The 27,443-nt window shown below is 39.0% G+C and overlaps 1 protein-coding gene across 5 annotated transcripts in view; it reads right to left on the reverse strand.

The window, feature by feature from the left end:
• Nucleotides 1-27,443, reverse strand: part of GAS2 (growth arrest specific 2) — a 178,443-nt gene that overhangs the window by 98,028 nt on the left and 52,972 nt on the right. For 3 of the 5 annotated variants that reach the window (XM_039345568.1, XM_039345564.1, XM_039345565.1), the window contains exon 2: nt 8,516-8,682. In XM_039345568.1, the coding sequence (XP_039201502.1) occupies nt 8,516-8,657 (142 nt within the window). In that variant the 5' untranslated portion in view covers nt 8,658-8,682. Of the gene's footprint in view, nt 1-8,515; nt 8,683-26,846; nt 27,024-27,149; nt 27,212-27,443 lie in introns of those variants that run through there. The other 2 variants (XM_039345567.1, XM_039345566.1) reach the window with 2 other exon arrangements.

Here is a 27,443-nt window from a genome sequence, read left to right on the forward strand (position 1 = left end):
TCATTATAAGCTGTATTCTTCCACAAGGAACTAAGGAATTTGCTATCAATTTAATGCAGTATAGCTAAGACATCTGGTACTATAACTCTGTTGGACTACAACTGCACAATTCCCAGCTACCGGAGCCATTGACTGGAGAAAGCTATCCTAAATAATCAATTGCTTCTCCGTGTAATTGAGAACATGGATTTGATAATAATTTCAGTTGATAAATTCCATCTTTAAAAGAAAGCCTTTGAGTCAGCAGAAAACCACATAATACTTCTGTGAAGCCAAAAGTTTGGCTTGTTAATCCAATTTACTCTAAATTGATGCCCTCTTGATATTCTGGACTGCAACTACCATAAACATGTGAGCTGCAGATGATATAGGAGTCGTAGCCAATCATATATGGGCCCATCATGTTAAAAACACTTTTCAAATCAGCCTGTAAAATATGGCTCACAGCTCTAATATTATAGAATATTAACTGTTTCTGGCCTTTGTTGATTTCCAAGTCATAATTTCTCAATAGTGCCTTATTCGTTGCAACTTTGTCTCCTTCAACCACCTTACCTCTGCATATATATTTCTGTCCATTGGACCATTTTGCAGCTCTATGTTTGCATTATAAACCTTTTAAGATAGGGGTATACATAACTATTTTCTCTTTCCACACAGAAGCTGAATTGCAAATCGGGAATTACAGTTTTGTCCCCTGGCAAAATGGCTTCAGATAGTTTGGGTTACTACCAATTCAGTCATTTGTCTCCATTAACATCTGCCCCCAAAACCAAAATAATATACAACAAGCATAGGTTATCTTTTTGCCCCCAAAGACAAACTGAGATACCATAAACATTCCTATGAGTTGATAAGATAGGATTGTATTTTGTTGTACTGATTTCTTTTCTATTCTGAAAAGTTTAGGTTTCAGACAAAACATTTGGCTTTTCAAAACACCTGACCCTGGGGTCATTAGAAATATGTATGTAAAAGAATGCTACATGCTACATACACCAGAGACAACAAACTTAAAAGTCTATCTCATACATGAAATGAAACGCCAAACAGAATAGATATCTTTACATTATTAAGACTGATGGGAAGAAAGCCTGTCCCCTCTCAGCAATCTAATCAAGACAGCTGTCTCAGCACTGCTGATAGCTAGCCAAGTGATGGATGATCAACTGGGCAAAAGGCAAGAGCTCTCTAGATGGATGGAAATAGCTTTCGCAGTTCACATTGTTGTCTCAGTCCTGATCCATGTCTTGCCAGTATGTTAGAATGAACACACAGAGGTAGCTTTGAACTCTCCTTAAAACTTTGAGGTATCTAACATATGCATTACTCATTCCAGCAAAATGTTTGCACACCTTTTAATACCACAATAGTAATTAATGGGAGTCAACCTTTTTTCATTAAATCACCATAAGGAAACACTTTGGGAGAGAGGCTATGCCGTTACTAATCTCACCTGAGAAACCAACCAAGTTGAGGGCTACGGACCCACCCATAGAAACTTTTTTAAATTTTTATCTAATATCTACCCTGAAGCTTTAAATAACACCCATATATGATTTCAGATTTTGTTACAACCAGCTGCCCTTTGCAGTCTCATTTTTCACATGTAAAATGTTTCCAATCTCTGCAGCTTCTAAAATGTGTGGACATCACAGGTTTCCTGACTGCCTGTTGCTTAAACTGAGATCCTCACATCCAGAAATTGTTTGAATTGAGAAACACTGTATTATAGCTTTTATGATTATAAAGGATCTCTTTAAGTCCAATTCCCTGCCCAAAGACTTTAGATCATCCCAGATAAATTGCTGTCCAATCATCCCATGGTTTGGGGGGGGGGTTGCCCACCAGTTGGTTCCAGGTTGATTATATCAGCTTATTTTAGCTAGCTTGTGTGTTTTTTTTTTCTTGCCAAACAGGTTGGGATTGAATTATCAATCAACAGGTGACAATTATCTCTACAGAGTATGTACTTATAATTGCAAGAATACTGCACCAATTGATTAGATCTGTGGCAAGCAAAAACTTTTTGGATGAGATTTTTAATAGTAGGCCAGCAAAGAAAGAACAAGAGCCATGCAACCTTTGAAAACCTCCGGTGATAGAGGTCCTATGACAGACATGTCAAACACAAGGCCCGGGGGCCAGATGTGGCCCATGAAGTGGTTTCATGTGGCCCGTGAAGCCATCTTGGAAACTGAGGGAACAGCCCCCTCTGCCTTGGCCCTGGCCCAAGCCAGCCAGGAGCCAATGTACAATTTTGTAGTGGCCATCTATGCTGAAATGCATTCAGTCTTAGTTCCATAAGCCCCCCCCCTGCATGGCCTGAGAGGAACAGTGAGGCTCCTCCAGTGGACCATGCCTTGGCACTTCTGCCAGAGACCCTCAGATCTATCCCACTCCTGCCCAGGTCTCCACAGACACCCTTGACACGAACGATGTAGAGATGGCCACACCCACCCAGTAGGCCACACCCATTCCATCCATGCCCACCCAGTAGGTCGCACCCACCCTGGCCACACCCACCTGGCCCCGAGGGCGATCACAATGCTGATGCGGCCCTCAATGAAATTGAGTTTGACACTCCTGTCCTATGAGGTCTGCAAGAAGGCAGTTCTTGCTTAATAGGTCTCATGGTCATGATATTATTCCTTATTTTGAGTTTCAATCTCTCTGAAAAGTTTTTATCCATTAGTTTTTGTCCTATCTTTGGGCACGCTGTTTTCCTGGTGACAGTTCTTCCAAGTATTGAACCTAACTCTGAGGGGGACATGTTTATCGCTTCTTATCTGATGTTTTTATATTGGCTGTTTTACTTACTTACTAAAGTCACCTTTAGTAAGATTGAGTGATATAAGTTTGATAAATAAATAATTGAGGCCACTATTGTTCTGGAGTACTGCAACCAATTTTGGTCACCATACAACAAAAAAGATGTTGAGACTTTGGAAAAAGTTCAGAGAAGAGCAACTCAAAGTCCTGGAGACTAAAACATATGAAGAATGGCTGCAGGACTTGGGTTTGGCTAGTCTAAAAAAAAAGAAGAAACAGGGGTGACATGATAGCAGTATTCCAGTATATGAGGAGCTGCCACAAAGAATTGGGCATCAAACTATTCTCTAAAGCACCAGAGGGCAGGACAAGAAACAATGGTTGGAAACTGACCAAAGAGAGAAGCAACTTGGAATTAAGAAGAAACTTCCTAACAGTGAGGACAATTAACCAATGGAACAGCTTGCCTTCAGAAATTGTGGGTGCTCCATCCCTGGAGGTTTTTAAGAAGAGACTACACAGTCACTTGTCTGAAATGGTATAGGTTATCCTGCTTAAATTAGAAGACCTCCAAGGTTCCTTCCAGCTCTATTCTATTCTTCTCTTCTTAGGCTAAGCATACCCAGATCTTTTAATCATTCTTCATAAGATTTAGCCTCTGAGGCTCTCTCCATTTTTGTTTATTTTCTCCAAACTTTTTCCAGTTCCCCAGCATCATTTTTATTGTGGCAAACAAATCTGGATATAATATTCCAGGTATAACCTGATGTGAAAGGTAAGGTCTACATGTGAAAGTCTAATTAAACTGATTTATTGCTAATTATGCATAAGAATTACGTCATTCTTATGCAATTAGGTATCTTCTCAACTAATAGTTAGCACCTGCTAAGAGATAAGGATCAATGGAATTCAAGAGTTGAACTTAGACTTGTGGCTTTGTAGAAATTCTAGGTTGATCCCTCTTTTAGCTCTGTCGCCAGGTTCTGCCACTCCTTCCTATATGCCTAACCAATGCAGCAGACTGCAACATTTGTCACTGCAATCCAAGACTGCATTGGCTCTTTTGGCAGTTGAAAAGCATTTCTACTCATATTTAATGTGCGTCTATCAGACACCCAGAGCCTTCTCACAAATACTTCTGTTGAACCAGGTACCTCCCTATCTTATATCTCCATATCTGGTTTTTCCTGCCTAAGTGCAGAACCCTACATTTCTCACCACTGAACTGCTTTTGGTTGCAAAAGGCCCAATATTCAAATCTATAGAGATTATTTTGAACCCCAATCCCATTTTATGAGGTGGCAGCAATACTGCCCCCTCACATTTGTATGCTCTGCATCCCTTCTATCCCTCATCTCAGTGATTCATAAAAATGTTGAACAGAACTGCATATCTCTCTCCACTTAGGCATGAACCCATTAAGCACCACATGATGGTTATTCAACCAATTGCAAATCATTGCCCAGTTCAGCAAGAAAGAGACTGTGCTCTACTTTATCAACTCCCTTACTGAAGATCAGACACATTACATCCATGATCTATTAATCAAATCAGCTTGTGAAAAAAGGGGGGCATAAATTACTCTGAGTAAACTGTTTTTAAGAAACTCATGCTGGCTTTTAGTATTCCTGAAAACCCACTATTTTGTTATCTTTTCTAGGCTCTTCCCAGATATTGAAATCAAGCCAGTTAATATGCATTTTGCTGAGTACCCTTTTTCTCCTTTGTTAAAGATTGGAAAAATATTAGCTCTTCTTCATTCTTCTAGCATATCCTCCCCCCTCATACTCCAGCAGTTCTCTAAGATTACAGTTAGTGGTTCTGAGATCATATCTGCCAGTTCCTTTACCACCCTGGGATGTAATCCATCTGGCTCTGGCAAATTGAATTCATTCAAAGCAGCTAGTATTCTCTCTTCACTTTCTTGCCAATTTTGACCTGCACTTCTCTTCTGCAACTGCTGACATGATGGACCATTTTTTTAATCTTGTAAAAAAAGTCAGAGACAAAATAGGAATTAAGCAGTTTGGCTTTCTCCCTGGCTTCTCTAAGCACTTCGGCATCTTCTCCAACAAGTGGTTTAACTTTTCTATTGTTCTGCACATATTCAAATGACTGTTCTTGTTGTTTTTGTTTTTGACATTCCCTTTGTAAGCCTCTGCTCACTCTTCCTGATTCCATGTTTACAAATTCAGGGTATTTCCTGATATGTCCCTTTCCCATTTTTTTAAAACTTAACTTTTCAGTTTATCACAGAGTTCTTCATGAAAACACGCTGTTCTCATCAACCATCTCCCACTTTTCTTTCTCTATGGAATTGTTTGTTTTCGTAACTATTTAATAAATATAAATAGGATGAGGAAGTCTTCCATAAAATGTTTATTAAAATGATTATAGAAAAGGTACTGTCCATATCCAGTAGATTCCTAACGCTGAAAGTGCTCTCAAAAATGCTTCAGTAAATAAAAAAACTGGTATATGAAAGGACTAAAGAAATACCTATTACATATAGGTAAATCTCCCTCAATTTGGCATCTGCTAGATGATGTGGTCTTCAACTTTCAATATTTGCAGCCAACATGCTGACATTTTTGGGAGCTGAAGTTCACATATAAATAAGGCCTCCAGCTTGGAAAAGGCTACTATACCGTCTATTGGTTTTTCATATGTCAAGAATGAACATCTGCTATGAAGAATCTGTTTACAACCTTGGCCTCCCTACATCATCTTGCTGCTGTTCTTAATTACTATTATTATTTTCCCATTCTTCGTATTAGTATACTTCATAAAACAGATGAATTGTCATTGTTCTGGTATCCTGTGTTGACCTTTTCTCTTTCCTAATTGACACCCGAAGGAACCATCTTGTCTTGATAACAGAGAAGAAGTGGACAAAGTGAAAACTCAAGACAGAAACACAAAAAGAAAAATAAACATTAAAAGGAAAAAACTACAACAGGTGAGCAGAGTATAAGCCAGCTGAGAAGATACATAGGTTCCGTTTGAGAATAATCAGAACTTAACAGTTATATTGCCTTCCTCTTAGAAAACATCAGCAGCAACCTTCTTGTTTTTTCTCCGCCTACCAAATGCATTTCCTTCTGTTTAGGCCTTTTAAACAGTAAGCTTCAGGGGAAAGGCCTTACAAATCTCTCAGTTAGCTATTTTTGGTCACGATACGTCATGACACATCACATGACACAATTGAGTTTGACACCTGTGCCCTAACATTTCATCAGACTCCACAGTCCACCACAAAATCTCACAACATAAGATGTTGCCTAGTCAGCTTCATAGATTCTTCCTACAAGAAGACAAGAGCTCAGTAAATCCAACTGACTTTATCAGCACACTGCTAGCAACCAAACACCATATCTTTCTGTTCTTGCCTCTGTAAACCAGGTTAACAGCCCAGCAATGCAGTACCAGAAAAATAACAGAAATGCCTCCTTCAACAGCATAGTATAAGCTTCAATCTTAACTCACACCTGTGCTATTCCTTCAGTTCTATTCCTCATCTATCAGCTCCAGACTTTAATTTCCATTTATTGATCTCCTGAAACTTCTGAGAAAACTCTTAGGGACAACAGAATCCAGGTCATCTCCTACTGCCAGATATACATTATATACCACAGCAGCACAGCAACAGCCCGCAGCACTGAAGCAGCCACAATTTCCCCAAATATCATTCCTTTGGGTTCTGTAGTTTGGACACATTCTGTAAGTTCGCCCATTTGAAGTACCTTGTTTCAAAAATTGTTACCCTATAATGCACCATTTCACTCAGTTAAAGGTCACGACAACGAGAGATTTGCTTATGGAATGTGTCTTGTTTAACATGTGAATATCCCATTTATGTAGTCTGCTTGCTTTGCTCTACCTCATGTCTTAATTTATTTGTTTAATTTTGTCTTCCTTTTCTGCATTTGCCTAATCTTACCCATTCTGAAAGCAAAAAGCCCAGTGGGTATGCACATAAGAAGAAAGTTTTTAATGTACTGAAGCTTTGACCTATTGGCAAACACTGTACTGAAAGTCTGCCAGCCCAGCAGACCTCTCTTCTAAAAAGTGAAAGATGAACTTTCCATCTTGCTTAACTGTATTTAAATGAAATCCGTGCACAGGAAGAGAGGCATAAAACCGTGAAAGACATTTTCTCCGTAATTACCAATTATTTTCCTTCAATGTCATAGGGAAGAAGTGTCAAGTACATAATGGATGTACCATATTATGCCTTTTTTCATAGGACTGTTTCAAGAAACTCAAGAGATTTTTTTTCACACTAATGGAGAAACAGTCTTAGGCTGCTCGGTAACACTATATTCAGCAGGTCAGCGGTTCAAATCTCACCGGCTCAAGGTTGACTCAGCCTTCCATCCTTCCGGGGTAGGTAAAATGAGGACCCAGATTGTTGGGGGCAATGTAAATATATATATACATTGCTTACTGGTGTACACCGCTTAGAGAGTGCTTGCACTTAAAGCGGTATATAAGTCTCATAAATAAAATAAATAAAATGTTTAGCTCTCCAAATGTGGCTGAACTACATTTTCCAACATCCATAATTATTGTTTCCCTGGAAAGAGACTGATACAAGGAAGTAACCAATGACATGTATTACATTAAATTCTCTGCCTATCAGACCTTTTCTGTATAGGGGGACTAACAATAATTTTGAATATCATTCACTTTCTCAGCTCTCAATTCTTTTAATATAGCCAGACATGAATCCTAAACTTCTCTGTCTCGAAGTAACAGACACTTACACTTCTGTGTAGAAGTAGGAATTTGGCTAAACTTTCAGCTTTCTAAATATGGACCCAAGGTTGTCCTTACTTTTAAATTATGTATTACTGAGCTTTAAGTCTTCTTGCAATGAGTGAGTGGCTACCACATGAATAAAGATTAAATGGAGACTTGATTGCCCATTGCTAATATGAGGGTGTTGTTGGCTCTTCTACCTTAGCAACTCAAATGCATAGCATTTTCTTCCCACTCGTCCTGTAAATTAATGTGCAGTCCATTGTGGCCTGAAATGGTGGCTGAATTCTTGTCCGTGCTTAGGAAATCCACATATTTTTTTTCAGTGGTGAGGGAGTGATTATACTAACAAGTTGGAAAACCACTTACTTTTGGCCATCCTCTCACTGGTACTCACTGGTACCTTGCTACTTTCATTTCATTTTGGCAAAAAGTGATCAGACTTCAAGTATTTTGAAGTTTCTGCATCACAGTCTACAAGCAAAACACTTTTGAATGGAATTTTTAATCAGTTGGAATTGAATTGGGTTACTGAGAAATCTTGAACTGAATCATACAATACCCAATGGAATCCTGAAATCTTCAGCACATTTCCAGGAAAGGAAACAGTAAAGCAGATTTTTAACACAGCATAAATACATATAATAAATATACTTGCTAGCAGGTAAATAAACAAAATTATTGAAGCTCTAATACAGCCTTTTCTCCTCCCCTCCCCATCCAATATATACATAGATATATACATATACTACACACACATATATACTAAATTAACATGGAAGAACTATTTCATTGTGACCTTCCAAATAAGAAAGCAGGTGAAATTAGAATTTTAAGCAACCTATAGAACTAGACGACAAACAAGATAGATGGTAGAACTTTAATTATTTATTCAGAGCAGGTTTTTCCACGTGCATGTCAGGGTTTAAGATCAAATTTAGAAATGCTTGACAATAATTACAGTATGTAAAAATAACCTTACCCAGCAGGTTTGTCAGCCATAGCGCCAAATCTTCCTTCATTGGCAACAAATTAGCCTCGTGTCTGCTGGCCAGCCACTGACTGTACTGATGCATATCGGAGAGGCCAGGACCTCGGGCCTTTGGGCTCAGGGAACTGCACATCCTTTAGCCACTGATGGTACCTGATCTATAGAAAATGGGGGGGGGGAACAAAACCGTCATATAATGAATTGCTTCCATATCCTAAGGGTCCAAATTCAATAGTAACAAGTGTTAAAAGATGATGGATAGATGCCTCTTCCACAAGAATGGTGCACCATGAGACAATTGCATATTAGCATTTGTTTTTCAAATGCAGCCTTTTGATGTTGATAATTCAAAGGTAAAAAAAACAGTTTTGTCTGTATATATTGTGTATATACATATATCTGTGTATGTGCATGTGCATATACACATACATAAACATGTGTGTATGTGTGTGTGTGTATGTGTGTGTGTGTGTGAGTGAGTGTGTGTGTGCTATTATTGCAGTTAAGGTTATGGATAACAGTGTGCCATGTTGATCCAATGCGGAATCTTAACAGTGCCTTCCAGTGTAGGGCTGAAAGTGATGTGAAGTTTAGCCAGTCAGCTTTTGTGCTTACAAAAAAACATAGGAAAAATAAGTCGCATCAAATCTTCCTCCTCCTTTCAGAGAAACTGCAGGCTTATGATGGATGCCCGCCTGCCTAGAATCAGGATACAACTTGTAAACCTGATGGAAACTGACAGATCACGCTGTCTTTTGGATCGTGTTCATTGACTGGGAACCATCTACAGTCTTGGCTTACGCAGCTCTTTTAATTCATAATGGCATGTGGTCTTCCTTTGTGCTATATTACCATCCACTGAGGGCTCAAAAGCGAGACTCCCTTCTCTATCATTGATGGGATACCAACATTAATCAACACTGACACTGAGTTTAGAATGAAGGTGTATAAAGTACTGCAAATATGAAATATTACCTTAAGTAAGGGGGGGGGAGGAAGTAGATGCAATGAATTACAAAGGCAGATCCTGAGTCTCTCCTAATCAGTATGTACGTGTGTGTGTGTGTGTGTGTGTGTGTGTGTGTGTGTGTTTATGAACACCTCTGAAATAAAGTATTCTTCAAATAAAAGAAGGTAGACATGTTAGGAAGTATAGTGGTCTTTGAGCTTGGTTGCTTTCTTGCAGACCCTTTTATTATTCAATTTGGTAACATCATCAGTGCTAATGAATGTGCAGTTTGCTTCCTGTTTACACTTAGCTATGTGCCCTGCCAGTGTTGGTAGAATCATGGTTTTTTCCTTAGTAATTCCTGAAAGCTCACAACTTTAGGTAGTCCCTAAAGCTCATTAAGTATTTCACATCGGTTGAAAAAGGCTTATTGCTATTTAAAAAAAAAAAAGTACCTACGATTTTTACTTACTAATTAGATCAGAATGAAATCACAATTTTCTTTTTATCTCTGTGAATGTCACCTCTACTTGTGCTTTTCAGCTCATTTCTTGAAATCTGGTTTTTAATAAATCTATAATAGCTGTTCACATTATTATTACAGTATTAATTTATAAGATTCTAAACCTTCTGAGGATGTTTTCCAGCATGCACAGCTTGAGTTTGCCATTTTTTAATCTACAAAATAATATATGGCTGAATTAGATTCAATGGCATCAAGGCCTTCCTTTTTGAACCTAGGTTATAATCTGTAAAACAGGAAATGGGTTCCAATATTTAGAACAAAAGAAATACAAACTTAAGGAGAGCTCTCTCTCTCTCCTCTAGCCTCCCTCACTTCTGGCGTTAGAATTTAAGTGAGAAAAATTGGAGAATATAAAGATACTTTCATGTGAAGCTCAGCTCCTGATTTTTATAGGTACAATTGGGTGACATTCTTGGCCAGAGAACGTAAGTAGTTTGCCACTGTCTTCTTCCAGATTGGGTTATTTTTTTCTTCCATATTTCCACCCAAATATTAACTACTGTAGGCGTAACTCTGCATAGCTTCTAAGTCCATCCAGATAAGGAGAATCAGATGCAAAGCTTTGAACTGTTGAGTTAAGTGTTGTATCTAAACCTTGAGACTCTGCCTCCTGAAGCAGATCAAAACTATTTTTTCACATTTGATTCATTTAAACTTTGTTCTTTTTCCCCCTCCAAAATGCTGTCTAAAATCATTTGGCAGCAGCATGATGTCATCAATACAGTTCTGTCACAACTATCTGATCAGGCCCAAATACAGTAAGGTGTCTATATCATCTTTCAATCATTCTTCTAAATAGAAGTTTATTAGAAAATACATCAACTTCAGATCAATACAGTGAATTACCTAATTTAATACATAGATAAATAGATGCATTGGAAGAATGAACAGCATACCTATGAAACTAGGAAAAGAAAAGAAAAGAAGAGACAAACATATCAACAAGTGGAATCAAAAAAGCCAAAATTTTTATTTCAGTTCTGGCATCCTTGGTCTAATGGCTTTTGAATGAAAAAGTATTTGATAAGGAACCCAGAACTATGGAAGCAATAAGAGGGGAAAAAAGAAAAAGAAAAAAACTAGCAACAGCAAGGCAGAGCTGGAAAGAGGCAGAAGGATGAATATATCTGATGATCATCCTGTAAACCTAAGCAAATCAAAGTAGCAGCCATTGGAACTTTAATTATTAAATCCAGGACACTATTTTCTTAGTGCTACTCTGTCATCCTTTCTCCCCCAAAATCCCAGAATAACATAGTCTGTAGTATTTGGTGAAAATAATGTATTATTCAGTTCATAATGAGTGCTTATCTCATCAAAAATGAATGGATAGGTGTTTTTAGAACATCTGAAAAGACATTTTAAAACAGCAAGGGCATCATGGAAGTATAATTCCAGCTGTGGGGGAAAGGGACAGAGAGAGATTAATTCTACAACCATAGTTGTTTTGTAACTCTTTTCATTTGCTTTCTTTTTGTCCCTATTTTTGTAGTATTTCATATGGTATTTCATGCACAAATTTCACACATTCGTTCTAAATTCAGCAACAGTGTTGATTAATGTTGATGCTCGAATAAAAGATGAGAATAATAGCCTTACTTTTAAGCCCTAAATGGATTTTAATGTAGCACAAAGGAGGTCTGCATGCCGTTATGAATTAAAGGAACCACCTAAAACAGAACTGTAGATGGTTCCCAGTCAATGAACAAGGTCCAAAAGACAGCCTGATCAGTCAGCTTATATCAAGATTACAAGTTACCATATCCTGACCTCAAGAAGGAAAGCATTCTTTATAAGCCTGCAGTTTCTCTGGCAAGGATAAGGAAGATTTGACATGACTTTATGGTGTTTTTTTTCCATGTTTCTTTGTAAGCATCAACATGAGTTGGGGAAGAGGCAAATTATTGTAAGATCCAAGCTCTACCATCAGCCAGCCATAAAAAAATGTGTCCTGTAAGAAGTTTGAAAATATGAATAGCAGCAACAATAGCCATGTTGTTCTGTCCCATCAGTTTTGTCAAAAGATTTGACAGTCTTCATTATTGTACATTTGGAAATGTAAAACAGAAATGTTATATGTTTGAAATACATAACAATTACATCAGCCTCAGTAACAATTGCAGTCTAACAATCTCCATGTATACTTAGAAATATGCCCCATTAAAAGCAACCCTGCCTAGGGCATAAGTGGGATCAAAGAAGAATGCTTGCTAACTAAAGTATGCATAATACTGCCAACTATTACCGAGGATTAAATGAAAAGATTCAATAGCCAATCATTTTTCTTAAATGATTTTTTTTTAAAAAAAAAAGAGGAACAAAGCATAGATTATGAATGTTTGAATCAAATGGCAATTTTAGTATATTCTGTGGACATATTATGAATAAAAATGTTCTATTCTTACAAAAAAGTTTTGAGGGATTTTCAAGAAAAGTTACACAAAAAATTTTACTTTTGCAACAAGGTTACAAATACATAGTAATTGTAACTTTAGTTACTGATTGAGATGGGTGACTATAGAAATTGAATGAATGAATGAATGAATGAACAAATAACTGTCACATTAGTGCAAACCCATTACTCTGAATGATCAAGTTCTACATTAGGCAAAAAAACAAAACCAGTAGACATTTAATTTAGTTTATAATAAACATCTTTCCTGCTCTCTCTCTCTCTCTCTCTCTCTCTCTCTCTCTCTCTCTCTCTCTTTAAAAAAAAGACTGAAAGACTTGTGACAGAAAACTGGAACACAAATATTTAAATTAAAATGTATAGGATCTGTTTTGATGATGCTATACAAAACTCTTAAAGGTTCACTACTTTCTATCAGGTATATTATGATTATGGTTAAACTTTTTTTTATTTTACTTGTATATGTGTTCAAATTATCAAGACATGGTAACTGAATAAAATATTCCCAAGATTTTCAATTACCTTCATGGTTAAGTGAAGTTTTGAAATGAAGACATTCAATTCAAGACATCAGGTAAAGATATGAACAGTCTTTACCTGTACAAACTTAAATTTTTACAGGGCAAGTCTTTGCACACCTCAATTACTCAAGGAAATTTACTTCCAGGAAAGTGAATACAGATTGTAACTTTCATTAATATTACTGCACAGGAAAAATGCAGTTTACAAGGCTAATGCCAAAATTTATAAGACAAATCAAGATTAAACACCTGGATTACATGTAATTTCTTGCAAAAACCATTATTTTAAAAAAATAAAAAAGAAAGATGGGAGGACACCATGTCAAACCATACTTGAAATTAATAAAATATATTTATTTCTAGATGTGCTATTTGGTTTTGCTGAAATATAATTAGATGTTTTCTATACTTTTAAATAAAACTCAGCATTTACTTTGTGACAATTTTCTTATCAATTTAATTTGAATGTGTACCCATGTACTGCAAACAAATGTACTATAAACAATTTCAGATGCTTTGGGGCAAACTTAAACAAATTATTTTCTATAGCAATGCTAAAGATCATGTGTCTAAATATGCTACCATGTTTTTCAAAAGAGCACAAGGTAAAAACATGAGTGTTCTGCCTATGCATTTTTAATTAAGCCATGAAATGTCATTCTATTGCTTTATTGAAGTTCACACATCCAGTAATGAAGAGTATGTCCACTTTGACTGTCCTAATAACCCCACAGGATCCAATGAGATAGCTCAAAACTGACAAAACTTAGTCATTCAATATATTTCTTACTTTATCATAGTTTTAAACTCACAATTTTGTTATTCTACATCTAATACTTTGTCCACAAAAACATTTGTCTTCATTTGATCAGTGGAATCCTTAGTGAAGCTAATCCGGTACATTGAAAAGTTTGTGTTCAGACTTAATGACACTAAGGCTCAGCTTTTAACATGAGTACAACAAAATGAAATATTTAGGAATAATCACTGGGTTTCTAAAGAAATTGTGACATGATACCCTACCAATAAACTCAGTGGAAAAACCCATTCTTGAAATACTCACTTATTTCAGTAATAAACCTTCTTTCCCATAACTTCAGTAGGGACTTTCACCAAGAACAAACATTTATTTACACTCAATGAACCTGCCTCTCTTATTTATATAGTGTTTTCTTACAGGCTTTTTTAAAACAAAAACAAACCAAAGGTCTAATTGTAACAAAATATCTCTAATTCTTAGCCTGATTGTCTATGCAAATGATTTCAGCACAGATAATTTACAGTACACTTAATAGCATCTAACAGTTTCAACAAGTTGGAAGGTTACATTTCTCCCACTCACTCCTACCAAAGAGTGAAGTTTTTATTTTACAGACAGAAGGTGCATTTAGTTTTTCTGTGTATTGTAGTACAGCCTCCAACTTTGCCAGCCCTGCAATTTAAACTATTGATGCTTGCCAGAAATCCCAGGGGAGATATGTGGTATAATTCAACTGATTATCCCAGTACTGGCACTAATTAGCAAAAATAAGCCCAGTTATGGATTAAAGCTCTAACTGTATGGTTAAAAACTGGTTTATGTGGGAGACACCAGCTTGTTTATATTAGGCAAGGAAAAGAGGCATAATAGCTACATTGCTGAAGATTACCTAATAAGATTTTATCAATATGTAAGCAGTAATTAAGGTTATGTGGTAATCCTGACATCTTTGGAGAGTATCAGATATGCTTACACAGCTGGAATTAAGTCTTACTGAAATAAATTGAGTACATGTCTAACAGTCATGCAAAAACTGGACTACTGGTTTGCCATCGCGGATGCCGCAGACGCTAGAGGGTGAGCTCCGTCTTCTGCGTTCGGTTTTGTTCCGCTGGAGGACCCTGGTACGGGTTGAAAGTCGCCCTGTAGGGGCAACGAGCAAGGAGGACACCCCACTTGATCGCGGGAGGGTGGCAGCCTTTCCGCTTGATCTGGGGCAGCCCTCCAAACCGGCAGAGGAAAGACCGGCCATAGCAATATGGCTTGTCACTAGGCTGCAGACAGCCGAAGTCAAACTTATCACCAGGCATTTCTAAAGCAACCGGATGAAACTGGGTGAGATCCGATCTTCTCTCTAAGATCCTAAGTATTTCTCTTCCTGTAAAAGCTGCCCAAAGTATCTTTCCCCCTGTGAGGAGAGAGGGAAGGGAATTTCTATCCCACTCTCTAAAATAGTGGCAACTGACTACCCAGGGGAGTTAAAGCACTAAAAGAATAACTTTAATGTAATTGGATTTATATGTTTCTGAAACTTTGGGACCAAAAGTTTTCTTATTTTCACTGAAGACTTTTGTTTTTATCTATAAAAAAGAAATAAAATTGGAAAAAGGACTATAAAAACTTTGGACTTGAAAAACCTTAAGTGGCATCGGTGACATCTTGTGACTAAGCTTGGTATTACAACTTGGCTTGAAGCCCAGACTACAGATAAGACTCTTTTAACTTTGATAAACACCACCTGTGAGAAGTTCAGCTGTAAAGAGAACTTCTGGGTGGCATGGCTGGCCTCCTTGAACTATGAATGCAAACCTTTCTTGATTTTTAGAGCTGTATGTGGAGAATTGCCTTCCTACTTTTTTATCTGAGGAATATTGGTCATTATTTAAGATGATGAAATACCTTGGATTATAAAATCTTACTTGACAAACAACTTTTACTATAAAGACTACCTACAAACATGTGAAATAGAGGTCCCATACCCAGCTATAAAATTATTTTCATTGTCTGATTTCAAAGTCCTCAACCATTAAATGGATGGATAATTGGATAAATGGATAAAGACCAGGAAAAGATTCTTCCCATGTTGAAAGCAATACATGAAACTATCCTTTCAGCTTGTGATGAAATAAGATGCTACAGAAAAGAACAAGATATCAGCTTATATATACAAACTCAAATTCTGACTACAACTAAAGAACTAACAACGCAGAAGGTAACAGAAGTAGTGGAACAATCAAATACTAAGACAGAGGACTCAATTGACCAACAAATACAGTCAACAGAATATCCAGAAAAGGTACTGAACTACTGATTAACCCAGCCATCACATTGCTTTTTAAATACCAAAATGTAAAATTAGAAAATTAATAAAAAATATTATTTAAAAAAAACTGCCATGTTCATCAGCGCAAAGATTAGGGAACATTCCTCTTGTTCAATTTTTTGATGGTTCTTTGGTTATTAAAAGTACTGCTTACAAAGTCAATAACAAAACTCATATTAAAGTAAGGAAAAGAACCTCTATCCTGTGATCAAATAATTTGATCTGAAATCTGAGTCAACAGCAACATCTTTTATATATCATTTCTGACTTCTCAAATTCAGACATCTCAAGCAAAGCCAGAAGAAGGAGTCTATAATCATCCAGATATCGCCAGACCTTACAAACCATTATAATTGAGCAGATAGTTCAGCAACATTGGATATCTCAAATCTATCAGAAGAAATGAAATTGAGCTAGCTCATCTAATACTTTCTATATTTTTCACAGCTCAGGGAAAGATCTGAGCTTAACCACAACTAATATAGTTTCAGCAACTTCCCATGGTAGAAATCAAGTAAAATGTTCTATATAACTTTCTGGTGAAGAATTAATGTAAAAATTAATATCATTTTTCTGTGATATTCTAACGGTTTGCAGTTTGTAAGCACTATTCTTAGTGTAATGTAATTGACTGACTGAAGATTTGTCAAGTCATTGTTGACTCCTAATGACCAAATATTTTCTGCCTGTCTTTAACTTGGTCTTTAACCTGGTCTTTCAGATCTAATAATAAACACTATCAGCCAATTACGGAAGGCAGATTACTTGGAAGAGAGTATATCTTGCAATGATACCCTTAACACATACCCTAAAACAACATCTGCCCAGTGGGATTCAAATATGTGAACAACCAGTTCTCTGTGTGGATGCCGCTTCTGGAAATCCATTCTGGGCCTGAGCAACAAAAAATTAGCTACCAGTTCTACTGCAGTGGTGTGAACTGGCAGAATCCCGTCACTGCATCTGCCTATCCCAGGTCATTAAGAAGGACTTGTAGGTAGATAAAAATGCCAATCGAAACATCTTACAACCAACCATAATAATAGCAAAAATTGTGCATTGGAACATCTGCAAAAATACCATTTACCTGCCAGCAAAAACTGGCAGTCATAAAATAGACAAAGAAATAGAAAATGAAGAAGCTAAAATGTTCTAGGGCTTTAAAATTCAAATAGACAAGCACCTGCCATGTAACACCCCAGACTTAACAACAGTCAATAAGAAAGACATAGTCTGGATAGTGACAATATTTGGAGACATCAGGGAAAAGAAAGTACCAGAGAAAAATATAAATAAATGCAAATAGAAGTAGAACAACTGTGGCAAAAGAAAGCAATATTTACCAATAGTAATAAGCACCTTGGGTGCAATTCCAGACATCTGGAGTGTTACTTAATCAACATCGGCATTGACAAAATCACCATCAATCAATTGCAAAAAGCAGCTTTACTTGGAACAACTTACATCCTGTGATGATACCTTCAACACAACCACACAGCAAACATCTGCCTCATCAAACAATATCTGCCTATCCTAGATCCTTGGGAATTACTCGAGAGGTGGATAAAATTGCTAAATCCTGTCTAAACATCTTGATGACTACACAATCAACCATAACAATAATTTAGTAAATTATATGCTGCCTGATTCCCAGCAACTCTGGGCAATTTCTTTTTACAAATTATTAAAAATATTTAAAAGCAAGGAATAATAAATAACACAAAAACAATACAAAACAACAGCACATTTTAATTAATATTCATATATTGGAGACCAAGTGCTACATATATGTGACAGTCAGCTTCTCGCTACAAGATTGCCTGTGTCATAACTAAGAAATTACTAAGAAGTCCCCCTGGTTCCAGTCTTTCTGAAAGAATTATCAGATCTGCATTTCTACAGATCTGGTTCCGGCTTGGGGCAGAGAGACTTGGGGGGGGGGAGGGTCTGCCTTTAAGATCCTTTGGGGAAATATATTATTCTGCCTTTTTAATATTCCCCCAAATATTTCCTTCTCTGGGGGGGGGGTGCTGTCTTCCCACACTGCGACAAAAGACACAAAGCCTGATGTTGAAAAGATTTGCAATACTCAGAAAGGGGTAGGGATTAAGGGAATATGCAAATAAGATTTTAAGACAGGCCTAATGCTGCATCTCCATCAGTTCTAAGCTAAATTACAAATGCAATAAGTATATTTCTCCACAGATATTGTACACTTCATCTCTATTGTACACTAGATGCTCTCCTGCTATTGTAGTTATGCATGGATAGAAATGAAAATACATAAAGCAAGCAGAGGCTGCTTTCATCATAATAATTAAAAGCTGCCAAACAGCAATACAGCTAGTTAATAAAAAGTAGACAAGCTGCGGCTGCAGAAAATCTTTCGTTTTCATGGATGAAAGGTAATGGTCCTGGAGAACAGCCATTTTGGACAGAAATAAGCTGCAAGAGCTGAGAAGCCCAAGTTGAGTTCAACAAAGTCAAATTCAAGTTTTTGCCATCCTTGCTATTTCTGTTAAGTATGTGCCTGAGACCCCCCCCATCTCTCTCTCTCTCTCTCTCTCTCTCTCTCTCTCTCTCTCTCTCTCTCACACACACACACACACACACACACACACACACACACGTCACACACAAATTTGCACATAAGCCCCAAAGAAAGCATTTTAAAAGAACAAAAATTGTCTGGCTCTTTGTATCCCTTCTGGTTTTGCTCATAATCTTGATTGTGCTTAAACAGGAATGAAGAAAAAATAAACATTTTTCCAGATAACACTGAAACCTGCCAAGCTCACAGAAGAGTGTGGTCTTCTCCTCTTACTGGGATTCTGTTAATATTTGAAGCAGAAGTGAAAAATGTTCACTGTATCTAATAAACAGTGAACATATCTTTCAGTTTTGCAAGCAAATCTTCTCCCTTTTTTTAAGGTGCACACTGGACCCTAATCTTGAAAAGCAACTTTAATTACCTCTAAATTCCTTTAACTGCAACAATACTGAACAAATCGTACTTGAGATTTAGGTTAGCACAGTGGCCTCGTGGTCCTGTGATCATGACCTAGATATAGCTATGCTGACTCAGGAATTCTGGGAGTTGCAGTCCATGAGTCATAAAAGAGCCAAAGTCGCCTACCCCTGACCTAGATGCTTGGCAACTGCCCTGGATTTCTGACCAATGTCCCATAGTCACTTGCTAACTGGTGCTAACTGGTGTAATCATGTCATATGACCGAATCACTTAGTGACAGAAATTCCAATCCCAATTAACATTATTAACCAAGGACTACCTACAGCAGAAAGCCAGGATCCACTAGAGGCCATAGTATGAGCCAAGTCCCACTGAAGAAACTGGAACAATGAGGCTGGGAAGGAAATTGGCAAGCTAAGAACTGGCTAGTAAGCTGATACATATTCAAAAAGATGTAAAGATGCAAAGGCAAAGCCAGAATTGAACTGTTGCTGAGACTCGTAGGCAGCAGGAGCTATAAATTTCTTGTAAGAAAATCCTTTTTTTCCCCTTGTAGTTATATTAATGTCTATATACACTATATCTCAAAACAATTTAGCACACAATTCTGGAACCCTCCCAGGTTAGCTTGGAACATATTGTGCATGTTAAAAAAAAAGAGGAGAGAAAGAAGGGAACCATCATCTGAAACTTGTTAATCAATTAAAGTGTTTAAGGGTTTTACACTAAAATATGACATAGTCTGATAAAGTAAACTCTAATTCACAAGCAGCCTTTGTCTTCTGACCTATATTTAGAGAAAGTGCATGAAGACCAGAAGCACAGCATGGCATATTAGACATTTGTGTCTAACCACTATATAAGATATTTGGGTTGAAAGCCAGTGTAAAATCTATTTTCCAGTGGGAAAAATGGCAAATTGAATGACTCCTTGGAACGGGAGGAGACACCACAGCTCATGTTGTGGTAGCACAAAAAACTTGGAGCCTGAAGAATTCTGCCAAGTGAAGGAGAATTGATTTATTTGTTCTCTGGGCAGCCATTTTTTGCTAGCAAAATGGAGCCTTTTGCAATCAGCTGGTGAGTCCAATGGCTGTGAGGTGGGGTTTACCTCACGTTTACAGCAGTTGCAAAGCTGGATTAAAACAGACCCTTGAACTGACCTACCCATTTCTAAAATACTTTTTAATATTTTGTTGTGTTTTTAGTTAAAGAGAGGCTTTAACTCAGATACACGTATTTACTCTTGGAGACTTTCAGTAGTTTTATGGCTTTTTATATAGAAACCTGATATTACAGGTAGTCCTTGACTTACGACAATTTGAGTCCAAAATTTATGTTGTTGTTTCGTAAATGCTTGTTGTTAAATGAATCTGGCTTCCCCATTGACTTTGCTTGTCAGAAGGTCAAAAAAGCCATTCACATGACCCCAGGACACTGCAACTGTCAAAATACTGTAATAGTTGTAAGTCTGAAAAATGGTCATAAGTCATGTTTTTCAGTGCCGCTGTAACTTTGAACATTTACTAAACAAACTGTTGTATGTCAAGGACTACCTGTATTGAGAATTGTGTAGTTAGACAAAAAAGAAAAAAAAGAAAGCAGATTTGGATTATTGGTTGTTATTTTAAGGTCTGGAGGAATTATTTTATGGATGTTCAAAGTTTAACTTTCAGCAAATTTGCATCTGTAGAATTGGATCTCTGATTTTTCTGCATTTGTGGGAAGGTTTTTTTTTCCTATTTGATTTGAGTGCTGATTATATTGAGTGTTGATATATAAACAAAGGTAATTGGAGACGTTTCCTTTTATCTTTCTCTTTTTTCCTTTCTTTAACCATTTCCAATGAATTTGCCAACTGCAATACTTTCTCTCTCTCTCCCTCTCTCTCTCTCTCTCTCTCTCTTTCTCTCTCTCTCTCTCTCTCTCTCTCTCTCTCTTTCTTTCTATCCTTGGACACAGTATGCTATTGACTATGGCTATAGAAAAAAGAACACAGTGTGGTGGATCTGATAAGATTGAGTTTTGAATAAGTTTTTATAAGATCTGTTTGAAGAATTTACAGTTAAAGCAACACAATCTATAAAAGCTAAATTTGAGGATTTGGAAAAAACAACAACTGGATAAAAACTGAATAAAATTACTGGGGATATTAAACAAGTGTACGATAGGATGGATCTTTTAGAACACAAAATGGAATCTGGAAAGAGGGTTAGATCAGATGTCCCAACTTTTGTGGCTTGACGGCCCAACTTAAAGGGGAGAGGGAAACCTGGCCATGCAAGCGATGGGCTGGCACACAGCTTGACTCATGCAAGTGGCAGGTCAGTGCACATGTGCATGCACATGAACCTCAAATGCATGCTCAGTGCTGGTCCAGGGGTTGGGTACTCCTGGGTTAGATAATTTTACATGAGTTTAGAAATAATAATTCTGTCTAAGGCTTAGAGTTGTTCCAGAAAATCTCTGCGAAGACATAAGGAAAGCACTATATAAAAAAATAATATATAAGGCAATTTGTTTCTCTTTCTTATTTTCTTTTATTTTTTCCCCTAATCTTGTTGCTTTTTTGTTTCTGTTTTTAACTTTAATGATTGTTTTAAATTGGGAGGGTAGTGTATTCAGTTTTGTCTGGGTGAACCTAATTATTTTTTGCAGCAGGGTACAAACAGCATAATACTCTACATCAGACATGTCAAACTCATGACGTCACATGACATCACACAACATATCGGGAGAGTTTTGACATTGCCGGCAATGGGGTGGACGTGGCTTCCGGATGATGTGTCCGGCCCACGGGCCGGCAGTTTGACACCCCTGTTCTACATGTTTACTCACAAGCTACTATATTCTTCTTGAGCACCATAAGACTTGTCAGCTAAAAGAATAAAAGACCAAGGTCTGGACATTATGGATTCTTTCCCATTAAGTACTTGTGCTGCTCTCAGCATAGAACTGCTGAAGAGCAGACAGATAAGGCAGATTCGAGTCTTTCCCTACTCCAGTGTTTCTCAGCCTTGACAATTTTAAGGCATGTGGACTTCAACTCCCAGAATTCCACAGCCAGCAATGCTGGCTGTGGAATTCTGGGAGTTGAAGTCCACATGCCTTAAAATTGTCAAGGTTGAGAAACACTGCCCTACTCATTTTCTCAAGAGGGTCCTCTTTCACTTTTCTCCTTGCTGTTGTTCAAGAATTAAATAACGCTGACACTAATAAATTAGGCAAGTTGCTTGAATGCACAGCAAAGGGGGTGGAGGGAGAAACTTGGAGGAGTACAGGTAATCCTCAACTTACAACAGTTTGTTTAGTGACCATCTGAAGTTACAACAGCACTGAAAAAACGTGACTTATGACCATTTTTCACTGTTCTGATTGTTGCAGCATTTCCATAGTCATGTGATTTACATTCAGATGTTTGACAACTGGTTCATATATTTGTGATGGTTGCAGTGTCCCAGGATCACGTGATCACCTTTTGTGACCTTCTGACAAGCATATTCACTTAACAACCGTGTTACTAATTTAACAACTACAGTGATTCACTTAACAAATATGGCAAGAAAGGTTGTAAAATGGGACAAAAGTCACTTAACAAATTCCTCACTTAGCAACATCAATTTTGGGCTCCTTTGGGGTCGTAAGTCAAGGACTACCTGTAATAAGGAATCAAGCTAGAAGAGCAAGGTAACAGGATTCCTGATGATGAAGGTCATATTTCTGTGAGGTTCTCCATTTTGTTCCCACTAGTCAGAGTTTCCATTACCAAGGATGGAATTGAACTTAGATCTTGGATCTCCCCAGGCCTAGTCAAAAGCCTTAACCATGATACTCCAGGATTCACCAGCATATGGGTAGTGAAAGCCACCTAGATACTAGTGTGGGGTTTGAGGGAAGACAAGGCTGGGGGGTTGTGCACTTGTGTGCTTTGGGAAGCTTGTTTTCTAGATGGGGGGGGGGTGTCCTTATTTTCTATGTAGGATGGATGCTTTATGTGTTCTTTTCATATACTCTGCATGTGCCCTCTATGGGAGAAATCTGTGTGGGCATTATGTGTGCTGGGAGGTAGCCAAGCTGTTTTTGCCTGAATACTGAATAGCATCTGTCACCATATTTATGACTGGCAGAGTGGCTTATGAAACCAGAAACAGATCATCTGATAAATAGGTAGCTTACTATTTTCATGGTCTTTACCATCTACTACCTCACTTTGCTTAATGTTAGGAGTGACCATAATACTTTCTCAGCATCCCCAAAAGCATGTTACTCATACGTTCATAACTCTTCTTAGATGCCTTTTGTTTATAACTTAACATGTGTTTGATTCCTATTTAAAAAGATAAATACTCCCTCCCAGTGACTTCTGATGATTTAGGAATATGTTCATGTGGTTTGTTTTCCATTCAGAAAGGCTTGCTATTGCCTTCTCTTCCCCCCTCCCATCCCAGTTTTCCAATCTAATCTGCAGCCTTAGACTTTCCTAGTGGTCTCCTATTCAAGTACAAATGAAGTCCAACCCTGTATAGCTTTTCAGGAACAGTCAATGTTGATTATATTATTCTCATAAAGCCCAATTGACAGATTGTTTTTCAATTTATGACTATATCTGACATGAATTCTAAGACATTGTGATGACTCCTCCAGGGGCTTCCCCAGATGCTTCCCCAGATGTCAGTTCAGAGGAGGATGAACTAGTCCCGAGTACTTCAGGAGGGGCATTGGTCAATAGTTCTAAGCAGCTGGCTGAGAGTGATTAGGCTGAAGCACAGCTGCAGCAGGACAACCCTGAGGCTTCAGGTGGGAAAAGTGTGCAGCTACAGCCAGTGAGTGGTGAGGAGGAGGAACTGCCTTCTGCACCTGATCCAAGAACACATAGGGCAGAGAAAGGGCAGGAGCCGCAAAGGTCAGCTTGATAACACATGAGGAGGCAGCCTCATCCCTCATGGGCTGTACCAGAAGCTGGCTATTTAGCACAGCAGACAGATAGAGGTAATGCTGGGAACAATGTATACATTTCCTAGATGTGTGTTTCCTGGTTGTTGTGATTCTAGTCTTGCCTTATATTGACCCTGAGCCTTGACTTTGGATCATGCCTTCTGAATTCTGGACTTTTCTTGCCTTGTGCATCCTGTTGTATTTTGGATTTAATTTTGCCTAGTGGATTTATCTTGTTTGGGAAACTTTCAAGTGCCTTGTGGACTCATGGCCATTGCTCTATAGATTAGCATTGATCTGCTTTTGGCTGAACTTAATTGGGACAGTTCTGGGATTTTAGTAAAGCGAAATGCTGGGGAATATTAGTAAACCCACTAATACACCATTATGTGTACTTGTGAATGAGTGGGACACCACAGACATGGACCAAAGGAAGGAGCTGGAACTCTCTAACCAGGGTGTCCTCTCTCAGGTAAATGGACACCTTGGATTGGGAGAGAGAAGGCCTTACTGCAGATCCCACATTACTGGACTTGCAAATAACATTGGCAGAGATGACAGTGGCCAGGCTGAAAAAGTTCTGCAAAGTAAGGCAAAGACTGGGAGTATCCAATCCCACTTCCCTCTCAACCCTAAATAGTTGCTACAGGTAGTCCTCAAGTTACCACCATTTATTTAGTGACCATTCAAAGTTATAATGGCACTGAAAAAAAAGTGACTTATGACCATTTTTCACACAACTGTTAACAGCAACCCCATGGTCACATGATAACTTGCTGTCCTTGAGTCTATCTAGCCTTCCAGGATTACTGTATTGCAAAAAAGGAAAGGAAGGAGAGTTAAACATGCTGCATAGATTCTATGCCCTAAACCAGGGGTGTCAAACTCGCAATGTCACATGATGTGTCGGGACATATTGTGACTTTTTTTTCATTGCTGGCAATGGGGTGGGTGTGGTTTCGGCATGACACATCTGGCCCTTGGGCCGGCAGTTTGACAACCCTGCACTAAACAAAGCCTCACAATGGGCTTTGTTTAGTGCAGGGCAACCTTGGCTCTTTTATGACTCGTGGACTTCAACTCCCAGAAGTCCATGAGTCATAAAAGTCCATTCTGGGAGTTGAAGTCCACGAGTCATAAAAGAGCCAAGGTTGCCTACCCCTGGGGATACCCCAATAGATGCGGAACCTACTCTTTGTACATTTTCTTAAATGCTCATTGCAGGTAGTCCTCAAATTATCACCCTTCATTTTAGTCACCATTTGAAGTTACGCTGGCCCTGAAAAAACTGACTTATGACCATTTTTCACACAAGTGTTACAGCATGCCCATGGTCACATGATCAAAATTTGGCTGCTTGGAACTGGCATGTATTTATGACAGTCAGGGTCCGGTGATCACCTTTGCAACCTTTGACAGGCAAAGTTAATGGGGAAGCCAGGTTCACTTATACCAGGGGTCTCCAACCCCCAGTCCGTGGACCCGATACCGGGCCTTGGCATGCGTGCAACTGGTCCGCACAAACAAGCAAAGCCCCATCTATGGGATGCAGGCAGCACACAAAACCATGCACTCGCTGGTCTGTGGAAAAATTTCTTTCCACAGAACCGGTCCCTGGTGCCCAAAAGGTTGGGGACTTCTGCCTTATACAACCGACCACCTTACTACCAACTGCAGGGATTCCCTTAAGAGCTGCGGCAAGAAAGCTCGTAAAATGGGAGGAAAACTAAACTTAACCAACTGTCTTGCTTAGCAACAGAAATAACTGGGCTCAATTGCAGTCATTAAGTCGAGGACTATCTGTATGACTTTGCCGCTGGGCTCAATTGCGGTCGTTAAGTCGAGGACTATCTGTATCACTTTGCCGCTCGTTGTAAAAGTGAAGAACCGGAAGGAGAAAAACGGGGTCCGTCTTATTCTAATAGCAAAACCCAGCCCTTTGTTTCCGACCGAGTTCAGGAGTTGTTTTCATCCTTAACCGCAACCCCCCTACTCAGTCTACAATAGGTATTAGAAACGGCGATTGCGTTTGTTAAAGGCACGCGCTTCCCTCCCCGGCTCGGTTCTCCGGATCAATACTCTGCGGATTGACTTTTAAGGCTTTTGGCCCACTTGTATCAACTGAACGCAACGCAGGCGACCCATCACCGCTGGCCGCTCGGCCCACGCTGACCGTCTCGCAAGAACGTCAGCCTATTTTGCATTAAGAGCGCGCGCGGGGGAGAGGGGGGGGGTGTCCCGTCGCGAAACCACGATGCTCAACTCGGTGCAAGTCCAGTCCTTTTGGAAAAGGGACTCCCAACTAAGTTCTGTTTCAACTCACGGCCTCGCCAGGGCAAGGCGAGGCCAGCCACCCGAGAGTCCGCAGAGCTCAGAGGAAACCTGCAATGCGTCGGAGTTTGATTACAGTTTGTCAGCCACTTTCTGAAGCAAGAAGAGCAAACGGCGGAAAGAGCCCCACCCCCCATTACTCCCCCCACCCCGCCTCCTCCTCTCCCCCCTCCCTGAGCCCGGAGGAGGGGAGAACACCCGGCGCTTGGATCTTTTCGGAGCAGCAGGAAAAGGGGCGGCGAGGGGAGCAGACTGCAGAGGCGAGTCGGTAACGTGATCCCTGCAAACATAGCAATCATTAAGCGTCTGTCTCGCTTTCTGGCTGATATCTACCTCTCCCACGGGCGGGAAGCAGGAGCCTTAAGGCAACGGTCTCCCGGGTTGCTCACAGGGTTTAACCTAAAGGGCTGCAATTAAGGCAAGGGGAAAAACTCGCTCGGAATCTTCTCCCCAGCAAGATTTTGCTGCAGATGTTTCCAAGAGAACAAGGCGCAAAGGAGAGAGAAACGAAAAGACCGCCGTCGCCACACTGTGTTAACCCGGAGCAGAATTAATAGACGGGAGAAAGTGTTATTTCATTCTCCGCCTCCCACCTTTCTCTATCCAAGCCGAGTCTTCCGCATGGAGTTGCTTCCAAATTAAATCGGTAAAAAAAAAAAAAAAACGGGGAGAAGCCAGTTTGGTGCAGCGAGTGGAGACCGCGAGTTCGAGTCTCGTCTGAGGAACAAAGCCACTTGGATGACGTTGGCCCATTCGCTCTCGTCATGGCAGTGGCAAACCACTTCGAAAATATTGCCCCCCCCCTCAAAAAAAACCCTGCAGGGACTCAACAATGTCTCAAAGGTATCCCCTCCCAAAAAAGGGATTCCCAAGTCTACAGAGGAAACAAGTCCTACCTCTAAGGCTCGTAGGTTGCTTAAAACCTTTTGTCTGACCTACGTCCACTTGAAATAACAACTTAATCTGGTACAGACTGCGCTATCTTCTCAATTAATGATTGCAGGGATTCGCCTGCAACTATTGTACAATCAAAGAAATCCCATGGCTCCTTTTTCCCCTTCCCTACAGGCTCACGAAGTTGCGGGAAGAAAGGACTGGAGCGTACAAAGCTTGATCCAGCTCGAAAATCCAATTTCCCTAAATCCCGATTGCCCGTCCCACCTGGGATGGCTTTCCACGTGTCCCCGTTC

The sequence above is a fragment of the Crotalus tigris genome, unplaced genomic scaffold, assembly GCF_016545835.1.
Source record: "Crotalus tigris isolate CLP2741 ecotype Arizona unplaced genomic scaffold, ASM1654583v1 scf7180000017961.1242950, whole genome shotgun sequence".
In the NCBI taxonomy this organism is placed as follows: Eukaryota; Metazoa; Chordata; class Lepidosauria; order Squamata; family Viperidae; genus Crotalus; species Crotalus tigris.